This window comes from Pristiophorus japonicus, chromosome 12 (assembly GCF_044704955.1).
Source record: "Pristiophorus japonicus isolate sPriJap1 chromosome 12, sPriJap1.hap1, whole genome shotgun sequence".
Classification (NCBI taxonomy): Eukaryota; Metazoa; Chordata; class Chondrichthyes; family Pristiophoridae; genus Pristiophorus; species Pristiophorus japonicus.
Genome location: NC_091988.1, coordinates 112,902,408 through 112,923,124, shown reverse-complemented (window position 1 = coordinate 112,923,124; position 20,717 = coordinate 112,902,408). Strand labels below are relative to the sequence as shown.

Here is a 20,717-nt window from a genome sequence, read left to right as displayed (position 1 = left end):
TTTTGAAGTGTAGTCACTGTTATTTTTTTTTATTCATTCAGGGGATGTGGACAAGGCCAGCATTTATTGCCCATCCCCAATTGCCCTTGACAAGGTGGTGGTGAGCCGCCGCCTTGAACCACTGCAGTCCGTGTGGTGAAGATGCTCCCACAATGTTGTTAGGGAGCGAGTTTCAGGATTTTGACCCAGCAACAATGAAAGAACGGTCAATATAGTTCCAAGTCAGGATGGTGTGTGACTTGGTAGGGAACTTGCAGGTGATGGTGTTCCCATGGTTTGGGGAGTCGGGAGATGAATCACTTGCCGCAGAATGCCCAACCTCTGACTTGCTCTTGTGCCTGGTCCAGTTAAGTTTCTGGTCAATGGTGATCCCCAGGATATTGATGGCGGGGGATTTGGTGATCGTAATCCCATTGAATGTCATGGGGTGGTGCCTAGACTCTCTCTGGTTGGAGATAGTCATTGCCCGTCACTTATGTCGCACAAATGTAACTTGCCACTTATCAGCCCTAGCCTCGATGTTGTCCTGGTCCTGCTGCATGCGGGCATGGACTGCTTCATTATCTGAGAAATGTTTTAAATGTGAAGTTCGACGCATGCACAGTGATAGGTTGTTTGGTGAGGACGAGGTCAAATAGATTTTTCATGGTGTTGGTTCTCTCACCACCTGTCGTTGGCAGCTATGTCCTTCAGGACTCGGCCAGCTCAGTCAGTAGTGGTGCGACCGAGCTACTCTTGGTGATGGACATTGAAGTCCCCCACCCAGAATACATTCTGTGCCCTTGCTACCCTCAGTGCTTCTTCCAAGTGGTGTTCAACATGGAGGAGTACTGACTCATCAGCTGAGGGAGGGTGGTAATCAGCAGGAGGTTTCCTTGTCCATGTTTGACCTGAAGCCATGAGATTTCATGGGGTCCGGAGTCAATGTTGAGGACTCTCTGGGCCACTCCCTCCCAACTGTATACCACTGTGCTGCCACCTCGAGTGGGTCTGTTCTGACCCACCAACATAACCAAGGATAATGATAGAAGAGTCTGGGACGTTGACTGAAAAGTGTGATTCTGTGAGTATGACTCTCAGGCTGTTACTTGACTCATCTGTGGGACAGCTCTCCCAATTTTGGCTCAAGTGCCCAGATGTTAATGAGGAGGATTTTTCAGGTTTGATGGGACTGGGTGTACCTTTGCCGTGTCCGAATCCTCCTCCTCCTCTTCTCGGTCGATGCTGGGTGGTCCATCCGGTTTTACTCTTACTGTTTTTCCTAACGGTTGGATACAACTGAGTGGCTTGCTTGGCCATATCAGAGGGCATTTAAGAGTCAACCACATTGCTGTGTGTCTGGAGTCACGTGTAATGTAGGGACTCCTGCAGTCCGCCCTTTTGTTCAGTTTTCCCTTCACTATGACTTGGGTATTAAATAAATTCCCAATTTTCACCCCTCCTCCTAACTCTTGCTGGATTACAGTTTAACGTCAGAGATTACCCTCTCACTCCAGTGCTAATGCTGCACATGGTAGTGTAGACAGTGAGGGGCAGGGTATTCATCTGGGAGTTTCTCCACTAAACCCATCCAGTGCTGCATTGAAAAATGCACACAAGCGCACATTGCAGTGAGTCTGGAACCCTGGCTAATGATTTTTTCCTCTCTTCCCTCACCCCCCACTCCAACCCGGGAGTACTGAGACCAATTGTCATATAGCTTTGCTCCACCCTGGCTGAGATCAGCAAACGCCGACGAACAAATGGAATCAAAACTGGAACATCGTTGGTCTGTGTTTCTCAGCCGAAGGCCGGGGCAGTCTGTTTCCCCAGCTGATCCGGGGGAGAGCCCCTGAAGCCCGCTTCAGTAATCCTGTTCATTGTGTCAGACCTTCTCAAACCTCCTCCAATCTCATCTGTAATGTAAAGGTCAGATGCAATGGAGTGGGCGAGCGAGGGGAATATGCTTGGACGTCCCATTACTCCTGCTGGGCTGCTAGTTACTGGAGGTTGGATGCTGCCGGCTTGATGTAGCCTGAAGGTCATCCAGCAATTAGCAGGTCACGTGATATACTGGATTTGACAAAAAGACATTTGAGGCACTATCTGCTCATTGTCAACTACTCCTACAGACACTAGTCAGCCCAGGCAGATCACTGTACAGAAGCTATCTGTGTGTTCTCAAGTAAATATATTACAGACAATAGAATGAAATGAGTTGCCACTGGTGAACGATCCACTTTTGCCATGTTACCGCCCAGGTGGCGAAGTTGGAAACTACCCACATTGTGTGGTCACAAGCCCATTTACAATGTGTCAGACGGCATTGCTGCATGTCTTTGGGTTAATAGGTAGGAAACTTACACTAGGGAAATTAGCATTGTGGTTACAGTGTCAAACTGCGAAGCAAGAGATTGAGAGTTCAAATCCCACCATGGCAAGTTGAATTCAATAACAAATGACCATGAAACCTGCTGGATTGTCCTAAAAACCCAAACGAGTCCTCCTGGAGCCTATCAGCATTGGCTCAGGCATCACATTAGATTTCCCCACTCCACACGTTGGGAGAAATCTCCCACAGACTAGTCAAGGAACAGCCTTATATAATCGTTCCCACAGAGTGGTATCTGTCACCCAACATCTCTGACTCCTCCATCACCATCCTTGGAACAGCGTTATACAGTCGGGTATTGATCAGCTACCTCAATTCACAAATCAGTACTCCTTCATGTTGGAGGGAGCACAGAGGAAGGCTTGTGGGGGGGTGGGGGGGAAGAGACTGTAATGTAGTCGCATCACTGTTGGCCAAGACAACCACATAGTGTTTTCACTAGGTCCACAAGACACCACAAGTCTCTTCACAGTAAAGACCTAGCAGCCCAAAACTGGGCATCCATCAGGCATTGTGGACCATCATCGGCAGCAGAATTGTGCATTTTATCGCGCTGACATCCCTCACGCTCCGTCAGCTTTGGATTAATGGGTAGTGTAGAAGGGCATGCCAGGAGCAGCACCAGTACTAGTTTAGAATGAGGGACCTCACTACTGAAGCTGCAGTGCAGTGTGCTCTGAATTGCAGCAGTCAATAGGCAGAGGTAAGTGGTCCCACAACAATGGATGAGCTGAAAGGGCTGTAGTCTGACCACATCCAGTCACAAATGTCTGTGTGCAGCAAAGCAACTAATGGAGGAGGATCCATGACCATCCTCATCCTTAACCAACGTGAGTGCAAGAAACGAAGCTGAAGTGTTTGCAAGCATCTTCAGCCAAAATTGCTGAGTGTATGATCCCACTTAGCCTCTTCCTAAGGACCCACCATCATAGAAGCCACCAACCAACCAATTCAGTTCACTACATGTGATATTAAGAAGCAGTTGTGTGTACTGGGCACAGAGAAGGCAACATAGAAATTTACAGCAAGGAATGAGGCCATTTCGGCTCATCATGTCCGCGTTGGCCTACAAAGAGCTATCCAGCCTAATCCCACTTTCCAGCTCTTGGTCCGTAAGCCTGTAGGTTACGGCACTTCAATTGCACATCCAAGCACCCATTACTCTTTACTTCCTGCCTCTGAGCCAATTTTGGATCCAACTTGCCACTTTGCCTTGGATCCTATGGACTCATTTTTATCCGAAAGATGGCACCTATGATGGTGCAGCACTCCCTCAGTACTGCATTGGGAATGTCAGCATAGAATAGTGATCACATTTCTGGAGTGGGACTTGAGCCCACAACCTTCTGACTCAGAGCCAAGGGTGTTACCAATGAGCCAAGGCTGACACCTGACACTCCCGCTTCCTGCCTTTCACTTCTATAGTGTTTCCTACTTGTTCACTTGTCTGCTCCCTGTTCCCTTTCCTACCCCCTCCTCACTACCTTGTCTTATATTTAATGCTCCATCTTCTCCTACCTATAGAAATTGATGAGAGGCCAGAGTACACCTTACCATCAACCTGTTTCCCGCCTACCCTCCCTTCCTATCTTTTTCATTCAAAAACATTATGCTTTCAAAATCAAATTTACTTAAAAAAAAGCATATGCCAAAACTCTGTGTCTGTGTTTGTATCTCTCCTCCCGTCCTTCGCTACATACTACACTTCCTGAAACAAATCGACAATAGGTGAAATCTTTTTACCCCCTCACTTTTTCTCACAAAGACACACACTCAGCCTCTCTCTTTTAAAAGCACTGTGTGAACTTTATCGAATTGAAACATTTGAAATCTGTCCTCCATCTTTTGTTCAAAGCATTTGGGTAAAAATAAGCAGAATCTGCTTTTCAGCTAATAAGAACATAAGAAATAGGAGCAGGAGTAAGCCATTTAGCCCCTCGAGCCTACTCTGCCATTCAGTAAGATCATGGCTGATCTTCTACCTCAACGGTGCTGATGCAGACTTTGCAATGAGGTAAGAGGAGTGTGAAATATTAGACGAGATAAACATAGTGAGAGGAAGTATTAAGGGGCTTATCAGCTTTGAAAGTGGATAAATCCCCAGGCCCGGGTGAAATGTATCCCAGGCTGTTAAGAGAAGCAAAAGAGGAAATAACAGAGGCTCTAACCATCATTTTCCAATCCTCTCTGGCTACAGGTGTGGTGCTGGAGGACTGCTAATGCTGTACCTTTGTTTAAAAAGGGAAAAGGGATAGACCGAGTAATTACAGGCCAGCCAATGGTGGGAAAATTATTGGAAAAATTCCTGAGGGACAAAATAAATCTTCATTTGGAAAGACATGGATTAATAATCAAGGGCAGTCAGCACAGATTTGTTAAGGGAAGGTCGTATCTGACTAACTTGATTGAATTTTTGGAGGAGGTAACCAAGAGGGTCGATGAGGACAGTGTGTATGATGCAGTGTAAATGGACTTTAGAAAGGCTTTTGATAAGGTCCCACATGGCAGACTGGTCACGAAAGTAAAAGCCCATGGGATCCAGGGCAAAGTGGCTCAGAGGCAGGAAACAAAGGGTACTGGTTGATGGTGTTTGTGTGACTGGAAGGCTGTATCCAGTGGGGTTCTGCAGGGCTCAGTGCTGGAGGTCCCTTGCTTTTTGTGGTATATATCAATGACTTGGACTTGAATGTTGGGCTATGATTAAGAAGTTTGCAGATGACACTAAAATAGGCCGTGTGGTTGATAATGAAGAAGAAAGCTGCGGATTGCAGGAAGATGTCAATGTACTGGTCAAGTGAGCAGAACAGTGGCAAATGGAATTTAATCCAGATAAATGTGAGGTAATGCATTTGGGGAGGTCTAACAAGGCAAGGGAATATACATTAAATGGTACGACACTGAAAAGTGTAGAGGAACAGAGGGACCTTGAAGTGCAGGTCCACAGATCCCTGAAGGTAGCAGGCCAGGTAGATAAGGTGGTTAAGAAGGCATATGGAATACTTGCCTTTATAAGTCAAGGGATGGAATATAAGAGCAAGGAGGTTATGCTTGAACTGTATAAAACACTGGTTAAGCCGCAGCCAGAGTACTTCGTGCAGTTCTGGTCACCACATTACAGGAAAGATGTGATTGCACTGGAAAGGTGCAGAGTAGATTTACAAGAATGTTGCCTGGACTGGAGAATTTTGGCTATGAGGAAAGATTGGAGATGCTGGGTCTGTTTTCTTTGGAACTAAGGGGAGACCTGCTTGAGGTGTATAAAATTATGAGGGGCCTGGATAGAGTGGATAGGAAGGACCTGTTTCCCTTGGCAGAGGGGTCAACAACCAGGGGGCATAGATTTTAAAGTAATTGGGGGGAGGTTTAGAGACGATTTGAGGGGATTCTGGAACATTCTGGATTCTGGAACTCCAGATTCTCGATGCTGCACCTGTATATACTTCCTCAGGTAAGGAGACCAAAACTGTACACACTACTCTAGGTGTGGGGGCTGGAACTCACTGCCTGAAAGGATGGTAGAGACAGAAACCCTCACCACAATTTAAAAAAAGACTTGGATGTGCACTTAAAGTGCCGTAACCTACAGGCCTACGGACCAAGAGCTGGAAAGTGGGATTAGGCTGGAGAGCTCTTGGTCAGCCGGCGCGGACACGATGGGCCGAATGGCCTCCTTCCCATGCTTTAAATTTCTATGATTCCTGCCGGATTCCAGGATCTTCCAGGCTTTCGATTTGCTTTCCGGGTTCGGGTATTTCCGGATTTTGGAATGTTGAAGGGAGGGGGGATTCCTGCCGAGGAGCTGTTCGGGTGGGCTGGCGGGGGGGCAGTGGGGGTGAGGCCTAAGGTCGGGCTGTGGCGGGGCTCCGAGGTCGGCAGGGTCGTCTGGTCTGGATTCCGGAACATTTTACGGATTCTGGATGATCCTGCCACCGATTGTCCTGGATTCTGGAACATTCTGGATTCTGGAACTCCAGATTCTCGATGCTGCACCTGTATATACTTCCTCAGGTAAGGAGACCAAAACTGTACACACTACTCTAGGTGTGGTCTCACATGGAATTTATATAATTGCAGTAAGACGTACTCTTATACCCAAATCCTTTTGTAATAAAGGCCATCATACCATTTGTTTTCTTAATTGCTTGCTGTACCTGCATGTTAACTTTCAGTGATTTATGTACAAGGACACCCAGGTCCCTCTGAGCACCAACATTTCCCAATCTCTCACCATTTAAAAAAATACTCTGCTTTTCTATTTTTCCGACCAAAGTGGATAATTTCACACTGCTCCATATTGGGCTCAAATTTGGCCCACCCCTTTTTCCGCCGCACTTACCGGAGATGCGCCGCTTTTCTCCGTTGATAAGTGCGCCGAAAAAATCGCTCCCCACTTTGGCCGCTGTCCGGCCTCTCCTCGGTCTTCGTGCAGCGTGGCCAGTTGGGTCGGGGGCGGAGCCAGCGTCCTGCGTTGAAAACAGTGCCGGGACGTCTGCACATGCGCAGTGGAGTATCCGCGCATGTGCAGTAGCACCTCGCCCCCAGCCTCTCTGTGTGCGTGCTGCAGCCGCTGTGTGTGTGGGCCCCGATGCCCGCCCCTAGCCCTGGCCGAGTGGCCTCCCGGTGCGATCGACCTCGGGTTTGAAAGTTTATGCACTGTAGCTATTTTTGAACTTTCTTAATGGCTTGTCATTTTCCTGGACTTTGGATATTTTGAAAAAATTATGTAAATATGTTTTGTCTCTTGTGAATAGTGGTGACCATTTGTCAAGCCTATTCACCTAGTGTTATTGTGAAAGAAGAACATAAGTGACTGGGGAACACAGAGAATATCTTATTTATTGAAGTAGACCTTATTTAGATAATGTGAGCTCAATTTTGGCCCAGTATAATCATTGCAAACAAATAGTTGTTTAAATTAGTTGAGATTAGGGCAATTTCATTCAACTATCTTTTACTTCTTTTATTTTTGTAGTTTAAGCTTCCATGAATGCTTCTGTTGTATAGTAAATTAACTTTGCGAAGTTTGTCACACGATGTCCTGTACAGCTGTTCACTATTCACATTCTTTAGTCATTAAGTTCTGCTGGCCTCCGATGTACTTACCTGCGCTGATTTCTTAACTCTCCGCAAGGGTTTTCTGAAGTGGCCACATACGCTGGCCTAAGTAGATTTGGAGTAACTATTAGCTGGCCAAAGTGGCCTAAATGGCCAAAACTGGCATAGATGGCTGGTAACGCCCCCTTTTGAGAAAAACTAAATTAAACTAAAAAAATCGTAACTAACTCACTTACACTGGCACAAATTGAATGTGCAAAATGGGGATTTTTAAGATACTCCAGAGAAATCAAGTTACTCCAAAATAGACACAGCCACTTCTGGCCATTTTTGAGCCCTATATTCCATTTGCCATGTTCTTGCCCACTCACTTAGCCTGTCTATATCCCCTTGATGTCTCTTTGCATCCTCCTCACAACTTACATTCCCATCTAGCTTTGTATCATCAGAAAACTTGGATAGATTACATTTGGTCCCCTCATCCAAATCATTGATATAGATTGTGAATAGCTGAGATCCAAGTACCAATCAGTGGCACCCCACTGGTTACAGCCTGCCGAACCGAAAAAGACCCGTTTATTCCTACTCTCTGTTTTTAGTCCGTTAACCAATCCTCAATCCATGCTAGTATATTACCCCCAATCCCATTTTGTTTAATAACCTCTTGTGTGGCACCTTCTGAAAATCCAAATACACCACATCCACTGGTTTCCCCCCCGCCCCTCCCTTATCTATTCTGCTAGCTACAATTTCAATAAACTCTGAACAGATTTGTCAAACATGATTTCCCTTTCATAAATCCGTGTTGTCTCTGCTTAATCCTATTATTCTTTTCTAAGTGCCCTGTTACCACATCCTTAATAATAAATTCTAGCATTTTCCTTACTACTGATGTCAGGCTAACTGATCTGTAGATCCCCGTTTTAACTCTCCCTCCCTTCTTAAATAGTGGGTTACATTTGCTATCTTCCAATCTGCAGGAACCATTCTAGAATCAATGGAATTTTAAAAGGTGGCAACCAATGCATCCACTATCTCTAGCTACCTCTTTCAAAACCCTAGGATGTAGGCCAGGGGATTTATCGGCTTTCAGTCTCTACTATTTTTTTACTAATAGTAATTTCTTTCAGTTCCTCATTCTCGCCAGACCCTTGGTTCGCCACTATTTCCGAGAGTTTTTTTGCCTCTTCTTCCGTGAAGACAGACACAAAGTATTTGTTTAATTTCTCTGCCATTTCCTTATTCCCCATTATAATTTCTCCTGTCTCAGCCTCTAAGGGACCCACATTTACTTGCGCTAATCTTTTCCTTTTTACAGACTGTTTTTATGCCTCTAGTTAGTTTACTCTCGTAATCTATTTTCCCTTTATCAATTTCTTGGTCCTCCTTTGCTGAATTCTAAAATCCTCCCAATCCTCTGGCTTCTGCTCTTTTTGGCAACATTATAAACCTCTTCTTTGATCTAATACAATCTTTAACTTCTCTTGTTAGCCACCGTTGCACCACTTTTCCTGTGGGGCTTTTGTGTCTTAAAGGAATGTATTTTTGTTGTAAATTATATATAAATTTTTTTAATGCTAGCCATTGCTTGTCTACTCTCATACCTTTTAATGTAGTTGCCCAATCCAACTTAGCCAACTCACCCCATATACCTACATAATTTGCCTTGTTTAGATTTAAGACCCTAGTTTTGGATTAAGCTAAATCACTTCAAACTCAAAATAACATTCTATCATATTATGGTCACTCTTCCCTAAAGGCCACTTTACTATAAGGTTATTAATTAACCCTTTCTCATTGTACAATACTAAATCTAAAATAGCCTGTTCCCTAGTTGGTTCCTCAACATACTGATCTAGAAAACTATCTTGTATACATTTCATGAATTCGTCTTCCACACACTTACTGCAAATTTGGTTTTCCCAGTCCATATATAGATTAAAGTCCCTCATGATTATTGTATTACCCTTATTACATGTGCCTCTAATTTCCTGATATATACTGTGCCCTACATTACCACTACTGTTTGGGGGCCTATAAACAACTCCCACCGATGTTTTCTGCCCCTTGTTGTTTCTTAGCTCCACCCAAACTGATTCTACTTCTTGATTTTCGGAGCCAAGATCCTTTCTCTCTACTGTCTTTATCCCATACTTTATCAGGGCTACCCCTCCGCCTTTTCCATTTTGGATATCTCTTCTAAAAGTTAAGTATCCTGGAATATTTAGTTCCCAACCTTGGTCACTTTGCAACCAAGTCTCCATAATGGCTATTGGATCAAACCTATTAATTTCTATCTGCGCTATTAATTCATCTATTTTGTTGTGAATGCTCCGCGCATTCAGATATAGTGTCTTTAGCTTTGATTTTTTTCTATTTTGGTATCACCTTAGTCACTGATGCCCTATTACCTTTGTTACTCTCTCTGTCCCTTCCTGACCCACTCTGCTTATTTTTACCCCAAACTCTGCTCTGCTCTAGAGCTTGACATTGCTCTTGCTGCTGCTTTTAAATTTACTCTTTCCTGAATCCTTCCTCCCCCCCCCCCCCCCCCCCAACTTCATTAGTTTGAATGGCCCCCTGCTATGGTCAGCTTGCTCATCCATTCTGCAGGCTTTTCCCTCATCCACACAGGCAGCAAGAACCTCGTACCTGTTGGATAAAGGCAAGGGCTGAGACTGTTCCAACACTGCACCTGGGGTCCCCTTACCTGCCTGCCTGCCTGAGTTGGAGTCACACCATTCTGTCTCTTGGATATTAAGGGAATATGGTGATAGTGCAGGAAAGTGGAGTTGAGGTGGAAGATCAGCCATGATCTTATTGAATGGAGGAGCAGGCTCAAGGATCTTAATGGCCTACTCCTCCTAATTCTTATGTTCCATGACCACTAACCACACCTGTACCACGATCTAACCAAAGGGGTGTGACTGCCTCCTGGATCAAAGTGCCCAGGTAACTCTCCCCCTCTGTGATGCAATGTCTGCATCTCATACTCCAGCTTAACAACTCTGAACTGAAGTTCCTCAAGATGCAGGCACTTTGCGCAAATGTGGGCGTCCTCGTCCAGGCCAACATGCCCAGTATTGAAGCACTGACCACACTCGATCAGCTTCGCTGGGCAGGCCACATAGTTCGCATGCCAGACACGAGACTCCCAAAGCAAGTGCTCTACTCAGAGCCCCTTCACGGCAAACGAGCCAAAGGTGGGCAACGGAAACATTACAAGGACACCCTCAAAGCCTCCCTGATAAAGTGCAACATCCCCATTGACACCTGGGAGTCCCTGGCGAAAGACCGCCCTAAGTGGAGGAAATGCATCCGGGAGGGCGCTGAGCACCTCGAGTCTCAACACCGAGAACATGCAGAAACCAAGCGCAGGATGCGGAAAGAGCATGCGGCAAACCTGTCCCACCCACCATTTCCCTCAACGACTATCTGTCCCACCTGTGACAGAGTCTGTAGCTCTCGTATTGGACTGTTCAGCCACCAAAAAACTCACTTCAGGAGTGGAAGCAAGTCTTCCTCGATTCCAAGGGACTTCCTATGATGATGATGATGATTGTCCGGGATCACAACGCTCTCCACAGACTCCCACATGCTGCAGTTGTAGCACACCACCTGCCCTGCCATCCTTGTATGACCTTGCTTCATTTAATTAAATGTAATGAAATTAGTATTTAAGTAATTTAGTTTACAGTTTAGTTCTTTGACTATTTAATTGATCCAGATTACGTTATGGGTAATGAAATTTAATATCTACCTGTAACACAAAACACTACAAGAAGTGTAGGCAAAAGCAGCAACTCAATCCCCCTCGTCTCCAAATTCCCACTCTTTTGCAAATTCCCAAATAAAACAGTGTTCTGTACAGAAAACCATTCTGTACAGATCTGTGTTCTGCAAAACTGTTTACTTTTATACTCTAGGCGCTTCACCCAATTTACAAGTGTTGACTCAGCTCCCCCCTCTCCTGTGATTAGCACCTATGCAAGACACGCCCTTACAGCGGACTGACAGTTAACCCCCACTTGCAGCCTGCTTCTGTTATCTACAGTTTTTTAAGATGAGAAAAGTATTCCATCGCTACAACTGATCTGATGCATCCTGCAAAACTGATTGCACAAATTCCGGTCACGATGCTACTGCTCTGAGCAAAAGTATGAAGTCCATGCCCAGGCGTTGGAGGCCGAGACCTTGATCTAGGAACTTAGATGAATGCATCAAAAGACAATTCAATAAATAAATGTAATCATGTTATTGTGGAATATGTGATTTTCTGGGTTTCTTTATTCTGTTTATAAACTTTATTTTAGACACTAGAAATTTAAGTAGCGAATAAAATGGCATGTCAAACATTTTTGAAAAGTAATTTGAGTGATATCAGTGGGGAGGCCATCTGGTGATCAGATTGTAGAATTACATGTGACCTGTGCAATGTCAATTAGAAACAAAGGAATTTAAAATGTGACATCGTTGACATAAGTGTGAGGAAAAGAATGGGAGCAGGAAATAAAGTTTTATCGACAGGAAATAGGCACAGACATAAGATTTTCAATATGCAGCACTGGTTAATAATTTTAGTTCCAGATTAGTGACTGAACTGGTCAGTAATTTTAGTTAGATTAGTGACTGTGGGCTAGTCAGTAATTCCAGTTATAGTTAAAGGCTGTGAGATGGTCAGTAATGTTAATTATTGGTATTTATAACTTCATGTCATGAATTTGTTTAGTTTTCTTTGTTTGAAGTTTCTGCCTTGTTGGTTGATATCTGACCATATTGAGCATGTTGTCATTGCACACTGGGGATATTTGGGGATTGCATTGAAAGATCATTAAGATGTCGAAGGCTAATGTCATTATTGACCTGTGACCTGCCTTGAAAAGTAGAGTCTACTGTGCTGATAACCACCTCATCATAGGCAGTCCCTCGAAATCGAGGAAGACTTGCTTCTACTCTAAAAGTGAGTTCTCAGGTGACTGTAAGTCTCTGTGACAGGTGGGGTAGACTGTGGTTGAAGGAAAGGGTGGGTGGGGGGAGTCTGGTTTGCCGCACAGACCTCCCGCTGCCTGTGCTTGTTTTCTGCATGCTCTCAGCGATGAGACTCGAGGTGCTCAGCGCCCTCATGGATGCTCTTCCTCTACTTAGGGCGGTCTTTGGCCAGGGATTCCCAGGTGTCGGTGGGGAAGTTGCACTTTATCAAGGAGGCTTTGAGGGTGTGCTTGAAACGTTTCCTCTGCTCACCTGGGACTCGCTTGCCGTGTAGGAGTTCCGAGTAGAGCGCTTGGTTTGGGAGCCTTGTGTCGGGCATGCGGACAATGTGGCCCGCCCAATGGAACTGGTCAAGTGTGGTCAGTGCTTCGATGCTGGAGACGTTGGCCTGATCGAGAACACTGACGTTGGTGCGTCTGTCCTCCCAGGGGATTTGCAGGATCTTGCGGAGACATCGTTGGTAGTATTTTCCCAGCGATTTAAGGTGTCTGCTGTATATGGTCCACATCTTTGAGCCATACAGGAGGGCAGGTATCAGTACAGCCCTGTAGACCATGAGCTTGATGCCAGATTTGAGAGCCTGACCTTCGAACACTCTCTTCCTCAGGCGACTGAAGGCTGCGCTGGCGCACTGGAGATGGTGTTGAACCTCGTCGTCGGTGTCTGCGCTTGCTGATAGTAGGCTCCCGAGGTATGGAAAGTGGTCCACGTGGATTTTGATGACCGGGGGCAGTGCTGTGTGGCAGGTGGAGGACCTTTATCTTACAGATGTTTAGTGTAAGGCTCATGTTTTTGTATGCATCGATGTTGACGATGGCTTGGAGTTCAGCCTTTGAATGTGCACAGACGCAAGCGTTGTCCGTGTATTGTAGTTCAACGACAGAGGATGGGACAGTCTTGGATTTAGCCTGGAGGCAATGAAGGTTGAACAGCTTCCCACTGGTTCTATAGTTTACTTCCACTCCAGCGGGGAGCTTGTTGAGCGTGAAATGGAGCATTGCAGCGAGGAAGATCGAGAAGAGGGTTGGCGCGATGCTGCAGCCCTGCTTGACCCTGGTCCGGACGTTGATTGGGTCTGTGGTGGATCCGTTGGTCAGGATCACAGCTTGCATGTCGTCACGGAGGATGGTGACAAACTTTTGGGGGCAGCCGAAATGGAGGAGGACGCTCCATAATCCCTCGCGGTTAACAGTATCAAAGGCCTTTGTGAGGTCAAAGAAGGCCATGTACAAGGGTTGGTGCTGTTCCCTGCATTTCTGTTGCAGTTGTCGTGCCGTGAAGATCATGTCCGTTGTACCCCGTAGTGGACGGAATCCACACTGTGACTCCGGGAGGAGCTCCTCAGCCACAGGGAGAAGACGGTTGAGGAGATTCTAGCGATGACTTTCCCAGTGGCCGAAACAGGGAGATTCCTCTGTAGTGGGACTTGTCCCATTTTTTAAAGGTGGTCACGATTTCTGCATCTCTGAGATCTCCCGGCATGCTCTCCTCCTTCCAGATGAGAGAGATAAGGTCATGTATTCAAGCCAATAGTGCCTCTCTGCCATACTTTAGTGCCTCAGCGGGGATTCCATCTGCTCCCGATGCCATGTTGCTCTTGAGCTGACGGATGGTCTTTTCTACCTCATGCAGGGCTGGAGTTTTGCCGAGATGGTGGCGGGTGGCATGCTGCGGGATGGAGTCGAGGACACTCGTGTCAAAGGCAGAGCCTCGATTAAGGAGCTCTTCCAAGTGCTCCTTCCAGCGGGTCCTGACTGCCACGGTGTCCTTAATGAGTGTCTCCCCGTTCTTGGCTGGCAGTGAGGTGGGGCCTTGGATGTTTGGACCATAGGTGGACTTGATTACGGTGAAGAATCCTCGCACATCATGGCTGTCGACCAGCTGCTGGATCTCCTGTGATTTCTCCACCCACCATCTATTCTTTAGGTTGCGGGTTTTTTGTTGGACCTCAGCCTTCAGCCGTCTGTAAAGCTGCTTTGCTGCTCCCGAGTTGGGTTGTTGATTTAAGTTCAGAAATGCCCTGCACTTGCGGTTTATTAACTCCTGCATCTCCTGGTCATTTTCATCAAACCAGTCTTGGTGTTTCCTGGTTGAGTGACCGAGCGTCTCTTCGCAGGCACGGGTTATGGTGGCCTAGAGGGTAGACCAAACGCTGTGGGCACTCTAGGTCTCGGAGTCATCAAGGGTTATCAGGTTAGCAGTGAGGCACTGGCTGTATAGGGCTCCCTTAGCTGGGCCTTTGAGTGACCCGGCGTTGAATTTTCTATGGCATTGCTTTGGGGCTATATTAATGTTGATAATGGAACGGATTAGGCGGTGGTCCATCCAGCAGTCGTCTGCTCCTGTCATGGAGCGGGTGATGCGCACATCCTTGCGATCCCTCGTTCGAACGATGACGTAGTCAAGCAGGTGCCAGTGCTTGGAGCGAGGGTATTGCCACAATGCCTTGTATTTGACCCTCTGGTGGAACAAGGTGTTGGTGATGACACGGTCATGTTCTAGGCATTTTGTCAGGAGCAGAATACCGCTGGAGTTGGTTTTCCCTACCCACTCTCTGCCGATCACGCCTCCCCAGAGGTCCATGTCCTTACCGACTCTAGCGTTGAAGTCGCCGAGGAGGATCAGTTTGTCGTCCGTAGGGATACGGGCCAGGGATTGTTCGAGGCTGGAGTAAAATCCCTCTTTGGTCTCATCTGTTATGTCGAGTGTTGGGGCGTACACACTGATGACTGTGGCGCACTGGTTCCGGGATAGGGTGAGTCGGAGAGTCACGAGATGTTCGCTAATCCCGCAGGGGGAATCTCTGAGGCGGTTGACCAACTCGTTCTTGACGGCGAAACCAACTCCACAAAGATGCCGTTCTTCCTCTGGTTTGCCTTTCCAGAAGAAGGTGTAACCTCCACCTTGTTCTTTGAGCTGGCCTTCCCCTGCCCGCCGAGTCTTGCTTAGGGCGGCGATTTTGACATTGAAGTATCTAAGTTCCCGGGCAACGATGGCGGTGCAGCATTCCGGTCTGTCGCTGTTGGAGTTGTCTATGAGGGTCCCGAAGTTCCAGGCTCTGAACTTCATTTTGAAGGGTGGAAGATGCCTGTGCACGTGGGGTGGCCGTTGCACACCAGCTACCACACGGACTTAGCTGAGCGAGGTCTTGGTCCAGTGTCAAGGGGGTCCGAGACGACTGGAGACCAGGCTCTAATGTATGGACATAATTGCCGAGGGTGGGGTGTGAGCCGTAAGCTCGGCACTGAGCAGCACCTTCAGGAGAGGTGGTGGGAGATCTGAGGTGTGATGAGGGGAGGGGATGAGAGACGCTGGGGCCTTGCTCCATTTTAGCTTCTCGAAGAGTCGTGGGAGAAGTCGGAGCGGCCGCTGCCATTACTCGTACCGCATTCCTGACAGGTGCTCCAGGCTCGTGCTGCCTCTGCTGTCGGGGAGACGCGTAGTTATAAATCTCCCTCAGCAGCTCCAGGCTTGTGCTGCTGATAACCGACAATCAGGAGCTTAACCCCATTGGAACAGATTCCTTTAATTCCGTCAGCAGTTTAGATCATTTGGTTTTACAGATCTGTTGGACAGTGAAGGTGAATACATCTATATGAAAGTCTTATTACTGAAGACTGGGTAATACAATATATGCTATAATATGGGCAAGAGAGAGGACAAGTGGCGTTCAAATCCTTACTTTACCTTTCCCCCTGGTCCTGTGCTTCCTCCATCAGCCTGGAGCTTGATGCTGGCCCACTTGTGCCCATCTGTATGAACCTACAAAAGGCTCTCACTAGCACACAGGCCCCAGCCTACTGGTTAGGGTGAGAGCCAGCCCAGGAGGTGAGTATTCAATGAGAATTTAATCGGTGTCAGATTCTCAACTGTTGAAATCAGGAGTTCCAAGCTGTTCCCTTAGATATTTCAGGCTGACCTGAAAGGGTATCTTGCGAGGATGGCACTTCGTATTTAATCGTGCAGGTCAGTGTTGTTTCTCCTGCAATGAATGGGGAAGCTCAGTTGCAAGCACAGATCGGCTGCCTCCATTCGATCAGTAATTGGGTTCCTATCTAATCGATGTCCATTTGCATTTTCCACAGCTGATAAACCAAGTATTAAACCGAGTGACAGCTGAAAAGAATCTCTTTGACCGTGTTGTCAATCTGCGCTTACCTGGTGAGTAGTGTCCTCTTACATGTTTTTTCAAAAACATTTTTTCTGATATTTATGTCGGTTAAAAAACATAGAAAATAGGTGCAGGAGTAGGCCGTTTGGCCCTTTGAGCCTGCGCCACCATTTAATAAGATCATGGCTGATCATTCCCTCAGTACCCCTTTCCTGCTTTCTCTCCATACCCCTTGATCCCTTTAGTCATAAGGGCCATATCTAACTCCCTCTTGAATATATCCAATGAACTGGCATCAACAACTCTCTGCATTAGGGAATTCCACAGGTTAACAACTGTCTAAGTGAAGAAGTATCTCCTCATCTCAGTCCTAAATGGCTTGCCCCTTATCCTTAGACTGTGTCCCCGGTTCTGGACTTCCCCAACATCGGGAACATTCTTCCTGCATCTAACCTGTCCAATCCCATCAGAATTTTATATGTTTCTACGAGATCCCCTCTCATCCTTCTAAATTTCAGTGAATACAGGCCCAGTCGATCCAGTCTCTCCTCATATGTCAGTCCTGCCATTCGGGAATCAGTCTGGTGAACCTTCGCTGCACTCCCTCAATAGCAAGAATGTCCTTTCTCAGATTAGGAGACCAAAACTGAACACAATATTCCAGGTGAGGCATCACCAAGGCCCTGTAAAACTGCAGTAAGACCTCCCTGTTCGTATACTCAAATCCCCTAGCTATGAAGGCCAACATACCATTTGCCTTCTTCACCGCCTGCTGTACCTGCATGCCAGCTTTCAATGACTGATGTACCATGACACCCAGGTCTCATTGCACCTCCCCTTTTCCTAATCTGCTGCCATTCAGATAATATTCTGCCTTCGTGTTTTTGCCCCCAAAGTGGATAACCTCACATTTATCCACATTATTCTGCATCTGCCATGCATTTGCCCACTCACCTAACCTGTCCAAGTCACCCTCCAGCCTCTTAGCATCCTCCTTGCAGCTCACACTGTCACCCAGTTTAGTGTCATCTGCAAACTTGGAGATATTACACTCAATTCCTTCATCTAAATCATTAATATATATTGTAAAGAGCTGGGGTCCCAGCACTGAGCCCTGCGGCACTCCACTAGTCACTGCCTGCCATTCTGAAAAGGACCCGTTTTTCCCGACTTGATTTGGCTGGTGAGCTACTATCGAAGCTAATAGATTCACCTCCACTCATTAACTGCTACAATTTAGCCACCTGAAGCACATTCTGTCTCCACTTCAGGTTGTGGGTACACAACATTCTACCTCAATTTAGGATTGTGTGTATATAGCGCTCTGACCCGTGTATAGGATTGTGTGTGTATAGAGCACTGTTCCGTGTTTAGGATTGTGTGTGTATAGAGCACTGTTCCGTGTTTAGGATTGTGTGTATATAGAGCACTGTCCTGTGTTTAGGATTGTGTGTGTACAGAGCTCTGTGCCGTGTTTAGGATTGTGTGTGTATGGAGCTCTGTCCTGTGTTTAGGATTGTGTGTTTATAGAGCACTTTCCCATGTTTAGGATTGTGTGTGTACTGTCCCTTGGTTAAGGTGGCGTGGGGGCAAGTGGAGTTCAGGGAGGTAGTGGAACTCGAGGACGGGGGAGGAGAATCATCAGTGCAGGAGGGGGCTCAAGGAGGAGGAAGAAGAAAGGGTCTCGGTGGGGGGATGGGTGGTGGGGGGTCTAGGAGCTCTGTCACAAACAATGAATGAGCTTGGTCAGAACAACTCAAAGATGCACTCATGGAAGTAATAATGGCTTTTAATATTTAAATCTAATTTTTGTTATTTTCTGTTTAGATTTGCATGTAGTGTGTGGTATTTCAGGTGAAACTGATCAATTGCCTGCAGTGTGAGTTACTCCAATAAGGGAATGGTAATTAGTGTGAAAATATAATCATTTAGATACAGTCCCGTTTGAGTAGATTTGGATGGGAATGTGGAGATCCCTCAAGCTGTTGTAGCCATATTTCAGCATGATCAGACTCTGCGAAATGTCGAATCTAATTATGCAGGTTGTTACTCTCCCCTTCTTCATTAAAATACCTCCTCCAGCCAATAGCCTGACTCCAGCTCTCCAGTCACTCCTTTCCTGTGTCTCTGATATTGATGAACCTCAGTAATCACAGAATGGTTACAGCACAGGAGGAGGCCATTCGGTCCGTCGAGCCTTTGCCGACTTTTGGCTAGTCCCACTCCCCCGCCCTTTCCCCGTTGCCCTGCAATTTGTTTTCCTTCCGGTACTTATCCAACTCCTTTTTGAAAGATAAGATTGAGTCTGCCTCCAGCACCCTTTCAGGCTGAGCATTCCAGAACCCAACCAGTCGCTGTGTAAAAAAGCGTTTTCTTCCATTGCCTTTGGACCTTCTGTCAATCACCTTGAATCTGTGTCCTCTAGTTCTTGACCCTTCCGCCAATGGGAACAGTTTTTCTCTATCTACTCTGTCCAGACCGCTCATGATTTTGAACACCTCTATCAAATCTCCTCGCTATCTTCTCTGCTCCAAAGAGAACAATCCCAGCTTCTCCAGTCTATCAACGTAACTGAAGTCCCTCCCTGCAATCATTCTCATAAATCTTTTCTGCATCCTCTCTGAAGTGTGGTGCCCAGAATTGTACACAATACTCCAGTTGGGGCCGAACCAGTGTTTTATACAGGTTCATCATCATTTCCACACTTTTGTACTCTATACCTCTATTTATGAAGCCCAGGATCCCGTATGCTTTTTTAACTGCTTCCTCAACCTGCCCTGCTACCTTCAATAATTTATGCACACATACCCCCCCCCCCCAGTCTCTCTGTTCATGCACCCCTTTAGGATTGTACCATTTAGTTTATATTTCCTTTCCTCTCATTCTTTCTGCTGAAATGTATCATTTTGCACTTTTCTGCGTTAAATTCGCCACGTGTCCGGTGATCCCACCAGCCTGTCTATGTCTTCCTGAAGTCTATCACTATCCTCCTCACTGTTCACTATACTTTCAAGTTTTGAATCATCTGTAAATTTTGAAATTGTGCCCTGTACACCCAAGTCCAAGTTATTAATATATGTCAAGAAAAGCAGTGGTCCCAGTACCGACCCTGGGGAACACCACTGTATACCTTCCTCCAGTTTGAAAAACAACCGTTCACCACTACTCTCTGCTTCCTCTCACTGAGCCAATTCCATATCCAGGCTGCCATTGTCCCTTTTATTCCATGGGCTTCAACTTTGCTGGCAAACCTGTTATGTGGCACTTTATCGAACGCCTTTTGGAAATCCATGTACACCACATCAACCCCATTACCCTCATCAACCCTCTCTGTTACCTCATCAAAAAACTCGGATCAAGTTGGTCAAACACAATTTGCCTTTAACAAATTCGTGCTGGCTTTCCTTAATGAATCCACACTTGTCCAAGTGACAATTTTGTCCCTGATCACTGTTTCTAAAAGCTTCCCCACTACCGAGGTTAAACTGACTGTCCTGTGGTTGTTGGGTTTATCTTTACACCCTTTTTTGAACATGGGTGTAACTTTTGCTTCTCCAGTCCTCTGGCACCACTCCTGTATCTATGGAGGATTGGAAGATTATGGCCAGTCCCGCCGCGATTTCCGTCCTCAATTCCCTCAGCATCCTAGGATGCATCCCATCCGCTCCTGGTGATTTATCTACTTTAAATACAGCCAGCCTTTCTAATGCATCTTTATTATCAATTTTTATCCTATCAAGTGTCTCCACTACCTCCTCCTTCACTATCTCTGTGGTAGCATCCTCTTTCTTGGTGAAGACAGATGCAAAGTACTCAATTAGTACCTCTGCCACCATGCGTAGGTCTCCTTTCTGGTCCCTAATGTTTCACTGAATATCTCTGCTGCCTGCACTCCTGAGTCGTATTGATCAGGAAGGGGTCCAGTTTGATCCCCAGTCCGTGCTGACTTTAGTTGATGGTGGTGTCTTCAACATCCCTGGGCTGTGAAGGGAACCGGAGTTTGATTGCTCTCTGCTGCTGATTAAATATAAAGATTTGGGATGAATATAGATTCAGCACTGGCTATGATGCACCTTTCAGTCAAATAGTGGTCTAATGTCTCCGCAAGATCCTACACATCCCCTGGGAGGACAGACGCACCAACATTAGCGTCCTCGACCAGGCCAACATCCCCAACATTAAACCACTGAC

At 46.4% G+C, this 20,717-nt stretch overlaps 1 protein-coding gene across 1 annotated transcript in view; it reads left to right on the top strand.

Annotated features, from left to right (window-relative positions):
• LOC139276840 (E3 ubiquitin-protein ligase RNF123) overlaps positions 1-20,717 on the top strand; it is a 413,881-nt gene that overhangs the window by 217,444 nt on the left and 175,720 nt on the right. The window contains exon 28 of the mRNA XM_070894838.1: positions 16,501-16,576. Coding sequence (XP_070750939.1) covers positions 16,501-16,576 — 76 coding nt within the window. The remainder of the gene's footprint in view (positions 1-16,500; positions 16,577-20,717) is intronic.